Source organism: Lichenostomus cassidix, chromosome 2 (assembly GCF_008360975.1).
Source record: "Lichenostomus cassidix isolate B80296 chromosome 2, HeHo_3.0, whole genome shotgun sequence".
NCBI classification, from domain to species: Eukaryota; Metazoa; Chordata; class Aves; order Passeriformes; family Meliphagidae; genus Lichenostomus; species Lichenostomus cassidix.
In genome coordinates, this window is record NC_139482.1 from 9,791,315 (window position 1) to 9,806,987 (window position 15,673).

Here is a 15,673-nt window from a genome sequence, read left to right on the forward strand (position 1 = left end):
TCCTTGAAAGCTCTGAACTGTAACCTAGACATTTGAAATATGCTGCAAATTCCTAGTCCTCCTACAGACCTTTGCAGATTTTAGCACAATGAATTTGGTCCTTTTTTCTTCAGATCTTCTTCTTTAAAAGAACAAAAACCTATTCAACAAATTAGAGTTGCATTCTTCCTCGAGGTGGAGGGGTTGTTACTTTTTTTTCCCCCTCTATAAGTTTAGCATGCCTGAGGAGCTTCCTTTATTCAGTATGAGCTGCATTTGCTCCATAGGCATGCCAAACACTCAAAATACTGTAAGCAAAGCAGTGCCTCCTCACAGATCAGGGAACTGGGTATGAGTTCTGCGTGGATCACAGAACAGGGTGCTCCTCCCACGGCAAGCAACAGCTGCATTAAAAAATTCCACATTATAAAACTGTTCCTCACAGCCCTTGCATAAAATGCCTCAGCACACAAAAGAAAAACATTATCTTCTTTTGTACTTAAATCAGGTCTTGTGGTTGTGTGTCAAGTAGTTCTCCTGCATCTCATTTACCAAGCAGCCCTGTCTCTTTTTAAGACAAGAAATGAAACTGGCTGTAGACTGGAGTCGTGCATTGCTAGAATCAAAATTGTAGAACCTGTTTCTGCCTCTGTTTCTGATAAAATATATTCCTTCTGCTGGGTTTGTTCACATTTTCAGTTTCCCAGTAATTATCAAGCCTCGATAAGCAATCACCAGCTGTTTAAGAAACACGAATATGAAAAAACAAGCCATTGCCTAATTTTTTCTGTACAGACGCAGAATTATCTAACAGAGTCCCTACCATCTTCTGCAGCCTGGTTTGCCTGTTCTGAAGTAATGGTACTGCTTCCATCCCTCCTTTCAGGGGACTTACCCCTGGAAGAATGAAACTGCCTGGAGACAAACCTAGTTGTGATCTGAATTCATCCATCTCTCCTGTTTCTTCCTTTTGGCTCATGTAATTCTTCTCATTCCTCTCCCCTGAGCTCTTTTTGTCTTCTTTTTTTCATTCCTTTGCATTAGTAGCCAATTCCCAGTAACATGATGGATGATACAACTGAGAGTAAGACAGGCCTAAGCAATGAGAAGGTTTAGACTCCTTGCTTGTTACAGGATGGTCCTCAAACACAACTAACTTGCTCAGAGAATGGCAGATTATTAAGATCAAGAAGGTTGGTGCTCTGCTTTAATTAGTTGAGAATGCCAAAGCATTTTTAATTAGGGGTTATTTATATACATATAATAAATACACAGTTATGTCTTATTTATATTGCAGTAGAGGATCAGCCCTGAAGTCAGACATTTAAAAAATAAGTAAAACCACAAGTAAATCTCTGTCATATGGAATAAGCATCTGGGATGGCATCAAAGAAAACAGCTGGAAGAACAGTCAGAGCAGGCAATGGGAGCAAGGGCATTTTCTGCTGCATCAACACAGAGTGTAACAGAAAACCAAAACAATTTCTAGTCATTACAGGGAGACAGCTGATACTATAGGAAAATGGCATTATCAAAGGTGAATTTTGGCTGAAAATTCTGGGTAAGACAATGCTAAGTATAGCAATTGTATGCTAAGAAATTACACAGAGAGAAGGCTGGTAATTGCTATCTTTGAGGAAACCAGTAGTTGAAAGCATGAAAGTTGCTTATGAGTTTAATCAGACCTTTGTTGGAGCTACCATGGAAACAAAGGATATACTGAGAATTCATTTCCTAATAAGTGGCTTGTAAATACTCTGAATAGAGATAACTTGGTAGCTACATTTATTGGAAATGCAATCAGGACATACTAAATAGGGTGAAACACAGTAAATGTGGTATCATCAGAACAGATTACAGTTGGGCATTGTCTTTTGGTTGTCCTGGGCTGACAGTACTGACTTATTTTCAGGCAGATACAGGGCAAGTGATTCCATAAAAATTGCTGTGTTCACCCAGAACAGATCAGTCCCTGGGAAATCATCTCACCCATGAAAGTAAGTGAGTCCATCCAATAACAGATCTTGGGTGGATGATGCCATAAAAGCAGTCTCAGAACACTTTCACAATCTCTCTGGGTATTAAGATAGGAAAGCACATGGCCCAAACAGTGTGACACCTAATTTCTCTCCATCTGCAAGCAGGTGTGCTATTAATTCTGAAATATGGCATTGACAACACAGTCAACACACTACTGAATGCAAGAACAGCTGCTCTGAGATGACTCTCATTTATAGGAGGGCTGTGGAGATCACTAGCATAAATAAACTTTTGCTTACCTTTCAAAAAACAACTTCTGTGTGCAAGTTTCAGTCTTTGGGATGTTTAAACTATATACACTAGGCCTTTGGCTTTCCTGGAAAGCCTGCAGGATACGTGGATATGCAGGGGAAACTTCTGCTGTCTTTTCATGAATTTGGGGCCCAATTTTGCTGAATTTGAGGACCATTTTTGGCAATTAAAAGTCAGTGATTTAGAAAAGATGGGCACTCCCATGAGTGTGCCACTGAAAAAGGCTTGGCTCTTCAAGGCTGCTGCAGCCAACAAGCTCCAGAGGTGTGTGCACTCTGCAAAGGGCTGTGCCACCCTTCAGCCAGTGCTGAGCACCTCCTGAGCATCTTCTGTCCCCACCTGCTGCACACATGCACAAACCAGACGCTTTGTGTGCTCTCATGTGGTCAGAAAGCTTAACTCTACTTTAGAGAGGCATGGCTGACATCTCCCACTTTGGCTGGCATGGCAGTAATCTGTAATTCTGGGTGGAAGGAAAGGAGAATCTCAACACACAGCTGGGGAAGCTTTATGGGCAGGCTGTGAAACACAGAGCTTACATGCTAGAAACAGAGGACACCAAAAGAGCAGACTGAACTCTCTATGACCCCACTGCTGGTTTTGCTGAAAGGCATAGCTTTTGCTTTAATTTGGATTCTTCAGGTATTATAATAAAGTTCATTTTAAAATGTCTTTCTCAAAACTCTGAGGTTTAAAATTATATTAACTCGACTCATAAGTGAAATAAAAACCCAACATGCAGGTCTCCCACTAATAATTTCCACCCCTCTATTTATTTATTATCTCATTTGTAATGCAATCTGGAAGTCAGCTTCACAGAGTGATCTCATCTCAGGCCCCCTTACTATGCAATCTGAACTAAACTAAGTTTATATTTGTTTCTCTCTGGAGACCCTCAAATTATTTTCTTCAAGAGTTCTACACTTATCCTCACAAAATTGTTCTGCTGGGTCAAAAGCAAGGATGTGGTCATATAAATTACATATTTGCCAGAGTTTTTCTTCAACTTCTTTTTTGCCCTGATTGAGTTGCAGCTTGAAATTAACTTTGTAAGCAAGCTAAATCAAATAGGAGACTAATTAATTTCTGAATAAATCTGTTTACAGACAGATTAATGATTTCAAATTCAAGTAACCCTCAAGGGTTAAAATATTATTTGTTTCATGACAAGTCCCATGAATACTTCTATGCAGTCCTATCCTAATAGATAGCACATTAAAAATATTTTGCTTTCTCCTTTTTCTTTGGAGAAATGCTAAACGATGAGGGTTCAGTAAAAAGTATTTCTGAAATGATCCCATTCCATCCTTTACCATGCACAGTTTTCATAGTCTTATGTTGTAATTCTTTTTTGTTGTTCTAGCAGGATTGCAGAGCGAGAGCTTGAATGTCCTTTCAAAACCAGAAAATACAAGCTACCTGTGTATTTTCAAACCACCAAGAGGTAAGCTGTAAAGACAAAATCTGAGCAACCTTTGTTAGGGTTCACACACTCACTTACCCCATGGTAAATGAGAACAAACACGTGGTGAGGCAGGTACTGAAGCTCCTAGAGGAGAGGAGCTCAGCTGTCAAGGTCTGGGGCAAGCATCTCAAGGATTTTGGTCTACAGGGAATGTTCTTTCATTCCTAGTCAACTTATTTCAAATGACCCTCAAACCTGGCCTGGGGTGATTTGTTCTTAGGTTTAACAATTTCATGCTCAGTGTAAGTTGTTCTGTCTTTTCCCCACTGAACACCAGTGTGGGAAAGGTAGCTCAGGAATTTGAGCTGTAAGAGCTGTAGTTAGGATGCATTTGTTTTGGCAGTACCTCCAAATATCTCCCATAGTGAGATGTCTTTTAAAAGAAGTGCTGAGTGTGTTTGGAAAATGGGCTTGGAAGATGCAGGCAGTGGGATCTCTGGGGCAGGGGCTGGCAGCCCTCCAAGGATGGTGTGCCAGACCAATTTTTTCTGCCTCACCTTCACAACCTAAATGTATTGCCATACATAAAAGAATCAGCAGAAGAGTGGGAGAAGAGAGGTTCTCCCAGCTGAGTGCAGTAAGAGTGCAGCTACCACAACCACCTTCCAGGCCATACCCTTCCTCCCTGCTGCCAGCTGGGAGATGCTGATTCCACAAATGGCATTTCTCAAACCACTCAGTTTCTCAGCTCCCAGCTCTGTGCCTTTTAAAACCTGTCCACAGACCCCATGCAGTGCATGTGATCTCATTTGCTGGTCTTTCCTCGAGGACACCACGAACCCCCAGACACAGAAGCAGCACAATTTCACTTATTCTACTACTTCCCACACCATTCCTGACATCTGGAAAACTCAGGTTTTAGATCGCATTGGTCTGATATTTCTTAAGGATTACACTGCTCCAGGAGGTGCTCTGGTCATTTTCAAGGCCTATTACAAAGCTCATGAGAAACAAGAGACTTAATAAGCTTGGCCCAACCCATTTGTCCCATCCCTATGTCTTCGCAGGAGAATTCTGGTGCAGTAGAAATCATAGAGATACTATCTCATTCCTAACACATGCATGGGCCTTCGAATGTATTAAACCACATTCTCTTTTTTTCTAGCTTCTAATTAATGTTGGGGTTTTTTTAGCTTTTAATTTTTTATTGGTGCATATTTTTTGTGTTATCCCTTCTGGTTTTAGGTGGGTTTTTTTTTACTGACAAGTGTGAAAGCAGCGAAAGCCAGGTCCTGGCACACGAGAAGGTGCTCTGGTTTTCAGCATCAGGATGGAGAACTCAAGCTTCTTGGTTTGCCTAATCTGAAGGCCACAGGGTGTCCTTTTGGAAAGATGAAGTTGTAAATGACCTGATGTTTCAGTTCTATGAGAGTGCTGAACACCCAGCTGAGGGAGTATAACATACTTGCTCTCCAGAAAGGTGCTGAAGGTCTCTGAGGGAGTTTCTCTCTGAGCCCCACAGACCACGACCAGCTGGGAAACAAAGCACTGGAGGAGATTTATGGTGACCAAGAGCACAACCTCTGATCCCAAGGAGCTGGCCAGTTGCCCGTGGGCTCTGTTGGCTGGCAGGGCCCCAGCAGCTGCTGCTGTACTGCGCTGCAACCTTTACGTGGCAGCAGAGCCCAGCGCAGCTCGGCCACCAGCACAGGCAGCCACAGGCAAGGACCAAGCTCCAGCAGGACTGTCACTGCAGGACCACACTGTGGAGGGGGCACAGATCACTGTTTTCAGCACCAAATCAGTTAAGACCATTCTTCCAAATGCAAGACAGATGATGCAATGGTATTTTAAGTAATGGTGGCAGAAACTTCCCATCCTCCTATGAGAGATTTCAATGTTAGCAAGAGGAGAATGCAGCCAAAGCTCCCAGTGAGCAAACAGGTCCCTAGTGACTGTATGGAGGGACAACAGCCTCTGAAAATCTCAGTCTTCAACTGAGTTAGCTCATTCCGACAGCATGGCAAGAGTGTGAAAGCCAGGCTCTTCAAGGCTACCCACTTGCCTACTCCACCACGTAATTCCTGTCTCCTTATCTCAACTCACCATTCCAAACCCATGGATCTGCTGCTTCCAAAAATACCTGAGAAACCTAGTTTCAAAATGGCACTAAGGAAACAAAAGCTGAATGGCCAAGTGCAGCTACATCAACATGACCACTATTAACTCACACTCCGGCCTGTGCCTGACTTTGCAGCCCCCTCAGCAGACCCAGCCTGATGCTGACATCTGTTCCTCATGCAGAGCCACAAGGGCAGGGAAATCCAGCCTTCCTCTGGCTGAGCTCTCCTGCCTGAAAATCCACGAGGCCAGAAAAGCTTCTTGGCAAAACTTACTGATCCAGCCTACAGCACCACTTGGCTTCAGTGTCATCTCAAGCCCTCAGACAATGTTATAGCACAAGCACCAGATAAGGAATGGCAGTTGCTAAGAGAAAAACATTGCCATGATCTACACTTGGCAAACCTTTCCAAATACTGTTTCTGAGTGAGTAAATACTAAGAGATTTTTTTTTATTCGGTAGTAAACAAATCAAAGAATGCTTTTGGATTAATAGCAGCTAAAGTATTTGCCACATTTGTATAAAGTAAATAATATATCTTAACCTTACGCTAATTCAGTTACTACACTTTATAGCACTATCTATTTCTTAAGACATCTGAAAAATGATCAAAGCTGACATTTTGAAACATAAAGGTTTCAGGCTCCCTTTCTGTATAAAAATAAGCAGCCAGGAAATTTTAAACCTTTTTGGTTTTAAAGACTTAGGCTATATTTCCAGTGTACGCTGAATTCTAAAATCAAATTATCTTGAAACAAAAAATATACCACGAACATTTAGGGGGAAAAAATAGTGTCCACAAAGCCAAGTGTCAATTTTATTTAGAATATAAAATCATAGAAACCAGGTTTTCAAAATTATAGCACTGAAAATTCGGTTACAACACTAATGAAATAATAATAATGATAGAAAAGATTGAAGTAAGAAAATAGGTAGGGATTAAAAATGTCACAGTTTGACATTTTGCATAATACAAGAGAATAAGTTGAAGGTGATATTAGTGGCAGCAATGATTTTGAGTCTCCAAAGAGAGTTCATTAAACAGTCTTTACTGACATCTAAATCCATGTAAGAAGCAAAAGCATGGAAGGAGAACTGGATGACTTTCAGAATCTTAAGACCTCCAATTAGGAAAACCTTACCAAGAGGAGACAGAAAAGGACTTTGATCAGAGTTGGAATGGAAGATTTGTTTGCAGATGTTAATTGAAATAAACTGTGCAAAAACACTGAGGAAAGGAAATGTTTTCCTAGATGTGAATTCCTCATTGGTTAAAGACTGCACATTCATTATGTTTTGGGCTTTTTCCAAGTAGATGTGCCAAATATGATAACAAACACTCAAACTGGATAACAGCTAGGATCTAACAATCACAATGTGATCAGAGCAGAGATCCTGAAGTCTAAAGCACAGCAAAACAACATGCGAAACAAAGACTTCTACCTGAAGCAAATCTGAATCTGAAAACAAGATAACCAGAATGAAATCTGACTTACAAGTTTGCAACCTACAGTAAAAATTGAGTAATTGTGAGACCAAGAAAGAAACAGACTCACAGGGGCAACACACAGAAATGGAGAACATAGTTCAGTGTAGGAACATTGCACTGTATCTTAGCAAAGCTCCTCTGAAAGTAAATTTTAAGATGATCTGGTAACTTTGCAAAACTGAAATGTATATTTACATTTGCCTACTGACATTTGCTACATTTGGTTTTCTTTTGAGTGAGTGAAGATGCAGAAGTTGTTCAAACCAGTTTGCTGGAGAACTGGGTGACTTGCTGAGGAGTCATGCTATACAGCAACTAAGCTATGAATTCCAAGCCTTGCTACAAGGTCCCAAAATACTGTCATGATTTTCAGTTTTAACACAGAGGACTATTTCAGATCAGCAAGATCTGAATTCATAGTATAGTCCTGAATCTTCTAAAGTGAGACTCCTGCACTAATAGCAGCCCTTTACACTGAATTCCTTACTTTTCGTCTCAGCAACGATGTTTGTGTCTTTATTATTTATATATATCTATCTCATTACAACTCACCCCATCCCTAAGACAGGACCTTTTGTATCATTTCACTGAACAAATGCCTTCCTTTTAAGGCAGCAGGCAGCAACTGAAACCAAGGGGCAGCAACACCAACTCAGAGCACTCTTGGGGTCTCAGCAGAGGCTTACAGGGAAGGTATGCATGATGTCTCCTTTTGCCCCTCCCCATCTTAGTTTACAAATGGCAAACATAGCTCAAGCAGATGACTTTCAACTCACAGTCAAATGCACATGTTTTTAACAGAACTGCTCTGGCAAGTCACAGCTTGGGAGATTTGAGGGCCATGTGTTGCACGCCCACAAATTAGACAAGTTCAGGGATAGTATTTTTTTACCTATTTAAATACACTGGGTAGAAATCAGACCATTTATAGGGTAATGTTGGAGAAGCTTCTAGGAGTTTATATATCAAGGAATTATTATGCAGATACCACAACCATTATTCAACAAAAAACTGGCAGCATCTACAGTATGAACCCAGGGTTTCTGAGGGGAGAAGGGAGTTTTAAAAATTTATCAGAACGGTCTGGACACACATGAACTTTCTCTGCCACATTTATCATTTAATTTTCCTTTAAATGGGACTGGCAAGCTCTTTGACTAATGGAATTAATCAGAGATATGTTACAAACGGTTTAATAAGGAGCTCTCCACAATTTTCCGGTTGTGTCAGCACAATGAGTCTGACTGTATCCAGCAAGAGGCATCTCTCAAACACAATCCAGAGCTTCCAGAGTCAAATTTACTCTCCTTGAGATCCTCCATAACCATCAGGTTGTGGCTTCTGACTCTCAGCTCACCAGGATCTCTTTGCCAAAAAGGCTGATGGGTGCTGCTGACTGTAGCTCCCTTATTCTGCAGCTGCAAGAGAGGCAGCACCAGATGAACCAGTCCACAGCCTCAGGCTGCCATCTGAGAAGGATGTTCATACTGCAGCATCCCCTGAAGCAGTTCAAACAACAGCTGAACACCTACCCTTTATCCTGTCAAGGTGTAGAACATGCAGTTTACACCTTCAAAGCAAGAGCAAGGTAGTTTCAGAGCTCACTTTTCCTTCATGGAATCACAGAGTTGCTAAGGTTGGGAAAGATAACATTATCAGGACCAATCATTAACACCTCCAAAGCAAGAGTAAGGTAGTTTCAGAGCTCACTTTTCCTTCATGGAATCACAGAGCTGCTAAGGTTGGAAAAGATAACATCATCAAGACCAATCATTAACCCAGCACCCCTGTGGGTTAATGGTTCACTGTGGGTTTAGTGTTCACCACTAAACCACATCCCCAAGTGCCACATTCACATGCCTTTTGAACACTTTCAGGGATGGCCATTCTACCTCTTTTCTAGGCAGCCTGTTCCAATGGTTGATGACTCTTTTGGAGAAGATTTTTTTCCTAATCTAAACCTCTCCTGGTACAACTTGAGGCCATTTTCTCTTGTTCTATCTCTTGTTACTTGTGAAGAGAGGCTGAACCCCACCTGTCTCTAACTTCCTTTCGGGGAGTTGTACAGGGTGATAATGTCTCCCCAGAGCCTCCTTTTCTCCAGGCTGAACAGCCCCAGCTCCCTCAGCTGCTCCTCATAAGACTTGTGCTCCAGACCCTTCCCCAGCTCTGTTGCCCTTCTCTGGACACACTCCAGTATCTCAGTGTCTTTCTTGTTGTGAAAGGCCATTATAAACCAGTTTTATACCAATCACTTCCTTCACTTTGTGTTATATATGGAGCAGCATCATGAAGAAGGTTGGATCCCATTCACTTGGAAATGAGTTTTTACCCTTCTGTTCAGCTCTGAAATTAATTTTATCTTCTTTTAATCAGTGCTTCTATTTAGGGCATAATGATGTTCCCAACTTGCTATACTTTAAATTAAATATTTTTCTTATAGTATTACCAAACTAGAATCAGTACAGTAAAATTCAGCTGCGCCACAGAACCACAGACTGGAGCAGGTCAACAGGAACCTCTGGAGACCATTCAGTCCAACTCCCTGCTCTAGGTAGGGTCATCTGCAGCACACTGCTTGGGGCCACATCCAGTGGGGTCTTGAATAGCTCCAAGAATGGAGACACCAAAACTTCTCTCAAAAACTTGTGCCAGTGCTCAGCATCTCTTGGAGTAAAAAAAGCTTTCTCTTATGCTTAAATAGAATTTTTCATATTTTGGTTTTGCCAAATGTCTCTTGCCTGACTCCATCTTCTTCAATCCCCTCATCAGGTATATATGGGGATAAGATCCCCCTGGGCTTTATCCAGGCTGTACAACTCCAGCTCTCTCAGCCTCTCCTCACATATCATGGGATCTATTTCTTAATTATCTGTGGTCTTTTGTTGGACTCACTCCAGTATGTCCATATCCCTTTGGGGAGTCCAGCACCAGGTCCAGCACTCCCAGTGTGCCTCAGCAGTGCTGAGCACAGGGAAATATCATCTCCCTCAACCTGCTGGCAGCATTCCCCTGAGTGCAGCCCAGGAGGCTCTTGGCCTTCTCTGCCATAAGAACACCTTCCTAGCTCATGTCCACCATGACTTTGTTTCCAGGCTGCTTTCCAGCAACCTGAGTGCGTGGGGTTATTCCTTTCCAGGCATGGACTTTGCATTTCCCTTTGCCAAACTTCACTAGATTCCTGTTTGCCCACTCCTCCAGCCTGCCCAGATCCCTCTGAATGGTATCACACTTGTGATATATCAAACCCTCCTTCCAATTTGGTATCATCTGCCAGTGTGAGAAGAGGGCACTGTCACCCTCAGAGTCACTAATGAAGCCATTAAGGGGTACTGGAGCCAGTATTTAATCCCTAGAATACCGATTAGAGACTGGTGTCCAGCTGGACTTTGTGTCACTGATCACAACTCTCTGAACTCAACACCTCAGCCAATTTTCAGACCACCTTGCTGTCCACTTATCTAATCCACATTGCACCAGTTCATCAAGGAGGATGTTATGAGAGACACTGGCAAAACCCTTGCTGAAGTCAAGGCATACAACATCCACTGCTTTCCCCTCAACCTCCAGGGCAGTCATCTCATTGCAGAAGGTTATTAAGCTGATCAAGCAGGAATTGACCAACCTACTAAGAGCACTTTTTAAATCCATGCTGTCTACTCCCAATCACCACCTTGTCCTTCACATATTTAAAAAGAGTTTCCTGGATTATTTGCTTCACCAACTGCTCAAAAGATTGAGATGAGTCTGGCTGGCCTTTAGTTTCCCAGATTCTGCTTCCTGATTTTCCTGAAGACAGAAATGAACCTTGCTTTCTCACAATCCTCAGAAATCTCTCCTGACTGACACAACTTTCTGAGGAGCCGAGAGTGGACTTACAATCACACTGGTCAGTGATTCATCTCCATCATGTCCCACGGACTTCTACTCATTCAGTTTGTTCAAATATTCTCTGTCCTGATTCTCCTTCACAGAGGGTGGGTTGTCATTGCTCAAGACTTTCCCATTGGTCTCAGATGCCTTGGATTCCACAACTCAAATATCATCAGTACAGACCAAGGCAAAGAATACATTAAGCATCTTGGCCTTTTCCATGCCCTTTGTCACCTGGTCTCTGGCCCCATTCAGCAGTGGGACCATTTTTTATTCCCTCTAGTCTTTTTATTCCCTCTAGTCTTCCCTCTTTTACTAATGTGCAGAAGACCTTTTGCAGCCCTTCACACTTGCTGCCAGATTCAATTCCAGATGGATCTTGGCTTTGTAACTCCACCCCTGCACACTTGGACAGTGTCTCTGTATTCACACAATGAATGCTTCCCATATACAGCTACACAAGTTTACAACAAGAAAACTTCTTTCCAAAAAAGTGAGGAACAGAACAAGACATTTCAAACTTTCCTTCCAGTCACGGGGTGTTGGGCTGCACTCACCCGATCTGTAGCGCTCATCCCGTGACCCTGAGGACCTGCGGCGGTGATACCGAGAGGAAGAGGACGGAGTGACAGGAGTTCGACGTTCTTGTGGCAACGCCTGGTCCACCCCTGCATTAATGAGAAAAAACCAAACAGCTCATTCTGATTGAATTCTGGAAGGTTTATAGTGAGGAGGAGTTCAGGATACATAGGAGCAGAAAATGAACATTCAGCGCCTTAAGCACGCTGTGTCAATTGGTTACACACTACTTGCCTCTGGTCAGCTTTTCTGATGTGGTTATTTTCCTGATTCTCTCTAAAAAACCCTTTTTCCAGGGTCACGGACAACACAGAAAGAGCAAACAGACAGTAAGCTTGGCATTTTTTATTTCCACAAACAGATGACTTTTCATAAAGTAGTATTTAGGAAATATTTTAATGATCTAATAAAGGCAGACATCATTGCAATAGATATTGAAACTTTCCTGCAAACTGGTTTCAAGGAAAACTTAGACAGTGTGTATCATCAAAAACCTCATCTGGTTGGATGGTGTCAGCTGGTGACAACACAATACTAACCTGTGAAAACTAGTTCCTGTAACACTGGAACTGTAGTAATATCTATAGTAATTATTCCCTACTGATGGTCAGAAAGTAAACAATAACTGCAAGAAGCCAGGCTAAAAATAGTAACCTGTTGCAAAATAAAAAAAATAGTCTTTTAAACCTGCAGCATTTTAATATGCTGAGCCTAAACATCCAGTATTTTAAGATTCAATTATTTAATTAATCCCTTTCCCATAGTGAATTTGCTTCCTTTTATTAAATAATATTTTTGAAGGTTTCCTAAACTACAGTAGTAATGTAACAGCAGCATCATATATAAACACTTCTAGAAACTGATGTGCCTTGACAGCTTCCAGAGAAGAACAAAGACAATGACTTGAGCAGGAAAATTCAAACAAACAATAGGAAAAGTAAGCAAACCTGCATCTGTAATAGTGGATGACATGGTGCCCTGCTCTCTTCCAGAGAAGAACTGTAACAGAGAAGCCCAGCTGACATGTTCAGCTTTCAGCCAAAAAAGCAAAGAGCTTTGAGCATGTGATGCACAGGGGTAAAGAACCAGGACTACCTGACAAAATTAAACTTATACTTTCCTACGATTTTTTGCCTTTAAAAGTAGTTACACACTATGTGTAACTGTAAAGAACCAAAGTAAAACTGGCCTCTTGCCCTTAGTGTTCAAATGTAGGACTAATAACATGAAATTGGATTCAATAAAACAATGCTTGGAAATATGCTCATATTTTACAATTAAATCATAATGTAAAAACTCTCCACAACTATTTCTGAACGATTCAATGCCAGCTTATTGGAGAGGTATAAGAGTTTACATTTGTGGAAACAAGAATTTTTATACAGACTACAGACCGACCGAAAATCCTGTGATTACTTCAATCAGTCTGAGTTAGGTTTCAATGGGCTCTTTAAAAAGCATCTTTTGAAAAAAGTTGGCATTGTATGCTTATTTCCTTGTGAAAATAAACTGCACTCAAAATCCATCTTCTCTCTTAAATCTTTGGATTATCTGCAATGTCAAGTCTGCTTTGATTTTCTGGAGAAATGGCTGGTTGTCTGAAAAACATGCTTGGAGTAAAATCTCATAGGCGCCTAAAAGACAGAATGAATCCATAAATTTTCCTCTACTCAGATTGTGATTAATAATTCACACTCCTAAATCAGATAAAATTTCTTCATTTAACTCCTCTGTATCCACAATGCAGTACTGTATAACTTTACTTGCCCTCACTTCCCTTTATATTCTCTAACTCAGGTGAACCTGACATCTAAATCCCTGACATAATCAAAATAAATACTTTCTCCTCAGGATTATATATAAAAATAAAACATTTTCCTCACTTCTATATTCAGATTTTTTTCCTTCTTTATTTAGTCACTCTGGAAATGATCAACACATGGTTAATAATAAAACTAATTTTGACTGAAATTTTTCCAAAAATTATGTTTCAGTCTGTATGAGATGCTAAGCACCATTATTCATCTCAGTCCCTATCTACACTGTCAGAAATGAGACAATTTCTGGAAACTACATATATTCACAAAAATCCTAAAAAAACACACCCAAAAATTGTACATCTAACGCTGATGCTGTGTGACAGGGATTTTGTGAAGAAAGCAGTGCCACGTTTCCCATGGCAAGTGACTTGTGTAGGGCACTGGCACATGGAGAATGACAAACAGATAATTGAGGTGTTGCCACTGCAGTACAACATCATGATGATACAGGAAAAGGGGATTAACTGCATCTTCCAAACAACAGACCCACATGCAGTAGGCTTTAGAAACACTGAGGGAAAATTAAATTGTGAGGGAAGGCATCAGTTTCAGAGGTGCAAGCTGCTGTAGGAGGGAGATCTTTCAGGTAGACCTGAAAGCCACCAGACAAAATACATTCAAGCCTGTTGTTTCTTTCTCCTGGTTTAGTGACTGTGGGATACCTCAAGTGTCTCAGTCCCTTTTCTGCAGCTGTGGGCAGTGCACAAAGATCTTCTTCCAGGTGTAAAAAAGACAGTGCACATAAGGTAACATCAAACACTGACCCTGCCGTGGCAGAAGACAACAGCAAACCCAAATGCCCCGGCAGCACTGCTGTCCACAGCACTCCCTGACACTGCCAAGGGCTGTTCCCTCCTCCAGTTCACTGTGGAGATCGTGCTGTTACTTGCTCTTACTATAGATACATACGTCTCTCTTCTAATATTAAAACTGAGACACTTTAGTCAGTTTTATTTCCTTCTACTTTGTATACATGTTTGTTGTTTTAAGTCAGTTCTGACCCAATGGGCAATACCAACTTCCTTCATACAGTCAGGAATGCGAGAGCCCCAACATCCTACATCAGTAGTCTACAGAAATGCTAAAAACTAAATGAGAATATCAAAGTGTCTTGTGCATTTATGAGGTCTGGGGGATCATTTGATGGCTTTTCTTTCCCCTTTCCCATATACACAAAAAACAGTGAATAAACCTCTACCTGAGTATGGAGCAGGATATTTGAACTTGGCTCATCGATAACACCAATTAAGACAAGGAATTCAATCGTATGATAAAATACAGAGGAGAAGCTCTCCATCAGCCACCTGTGGGGACACCTGTTTGTATTTTCTTCCTCTAAGGTGAAAAAACAGAAAGCACTGCCCCCTTTGGAGAGACAGCAAGGAGCTGGATGGCAGCTCTCTGTTGAAGGGGCAGGAGCAGGAATTAGCTGGATCGCCTGGACTCACATCTTGGCTTCCTGTGCACCCCCTCGCTCCCATGGCACCAGCAATGGTGTGAGACAAAGGACACAATAGCAAGAACCTACACACTGCCATTCCTGAGCAATGGGTGGGAGTAAAAGCCATGCAGAATAATGAGCACCATGAAATCACTGAAGTGTTGCCACAAATAACAAAGCGGTGTTAACAGCTGAATAGTTCACCTCCATGAAGGCTCTAGCAGTATACTGCTGTAACAAGGATGTTTTTTTCACTTCTATTTCTCAACATAACTAAACCCAAAAAACTGATAGCTTTCACAGCCAGCACAAGGGCTGAGTTAAGTGCTAGTGCTTGTTCAAGTGCAGCTTCTCCCAGATGCGTTTGCGATTCGGTGGCGTAATGGCTTGAGAATCCATACTTGGATCGATTCCTAAATTTAAGGAGGTGGCAAAGCAATGATTTGCTTTCCTAAAAGAAAGGACAGTGTCATGCCAGTGCCCTGTGCACAGACACATTCACAGTCACTGTCAAACTGGCATAATTCGTCTACCCCAGTCTTGCAGCTGAAGCAGGACTTTAACAGGTAACTGTGATTAGCACTAGTGACTGTCTCTTTGCAAGCCATGAAGAATTTCAGTGACTTATATATGCCTGGAACACAGTTATTTTATATAAAAGGCTGACAAATCA

General features: G+C 41.5%; 1 protein-coding gene across 10 annotated transcripts in view; it reads right to left on the bottom strand.

Moving 5' to 3' along the window:
- DIP2C (DIP2 acetate--CoA ligase C (putative)) overlaps positions 1–15,673 on the bottom strand; it is a 306,943-nt gene that overhangs the window by 119,157 nt on the left and 172,113 nt on the right. For all 10 annotated transcript variants that reach the window (XM_085050313.1, XM_085050312.1, XM_085050309.1 and 7 more), the window contains one exon: positions 11,718–11,828. In XM_085050313.1, coding sequence (XP_084906439.1) covers positions 11,718–11,828 — 111 coding nt within the window. The remainder of the gene's footprint in view (positions 1–11,717; positions 11,829–15,673) is intronic.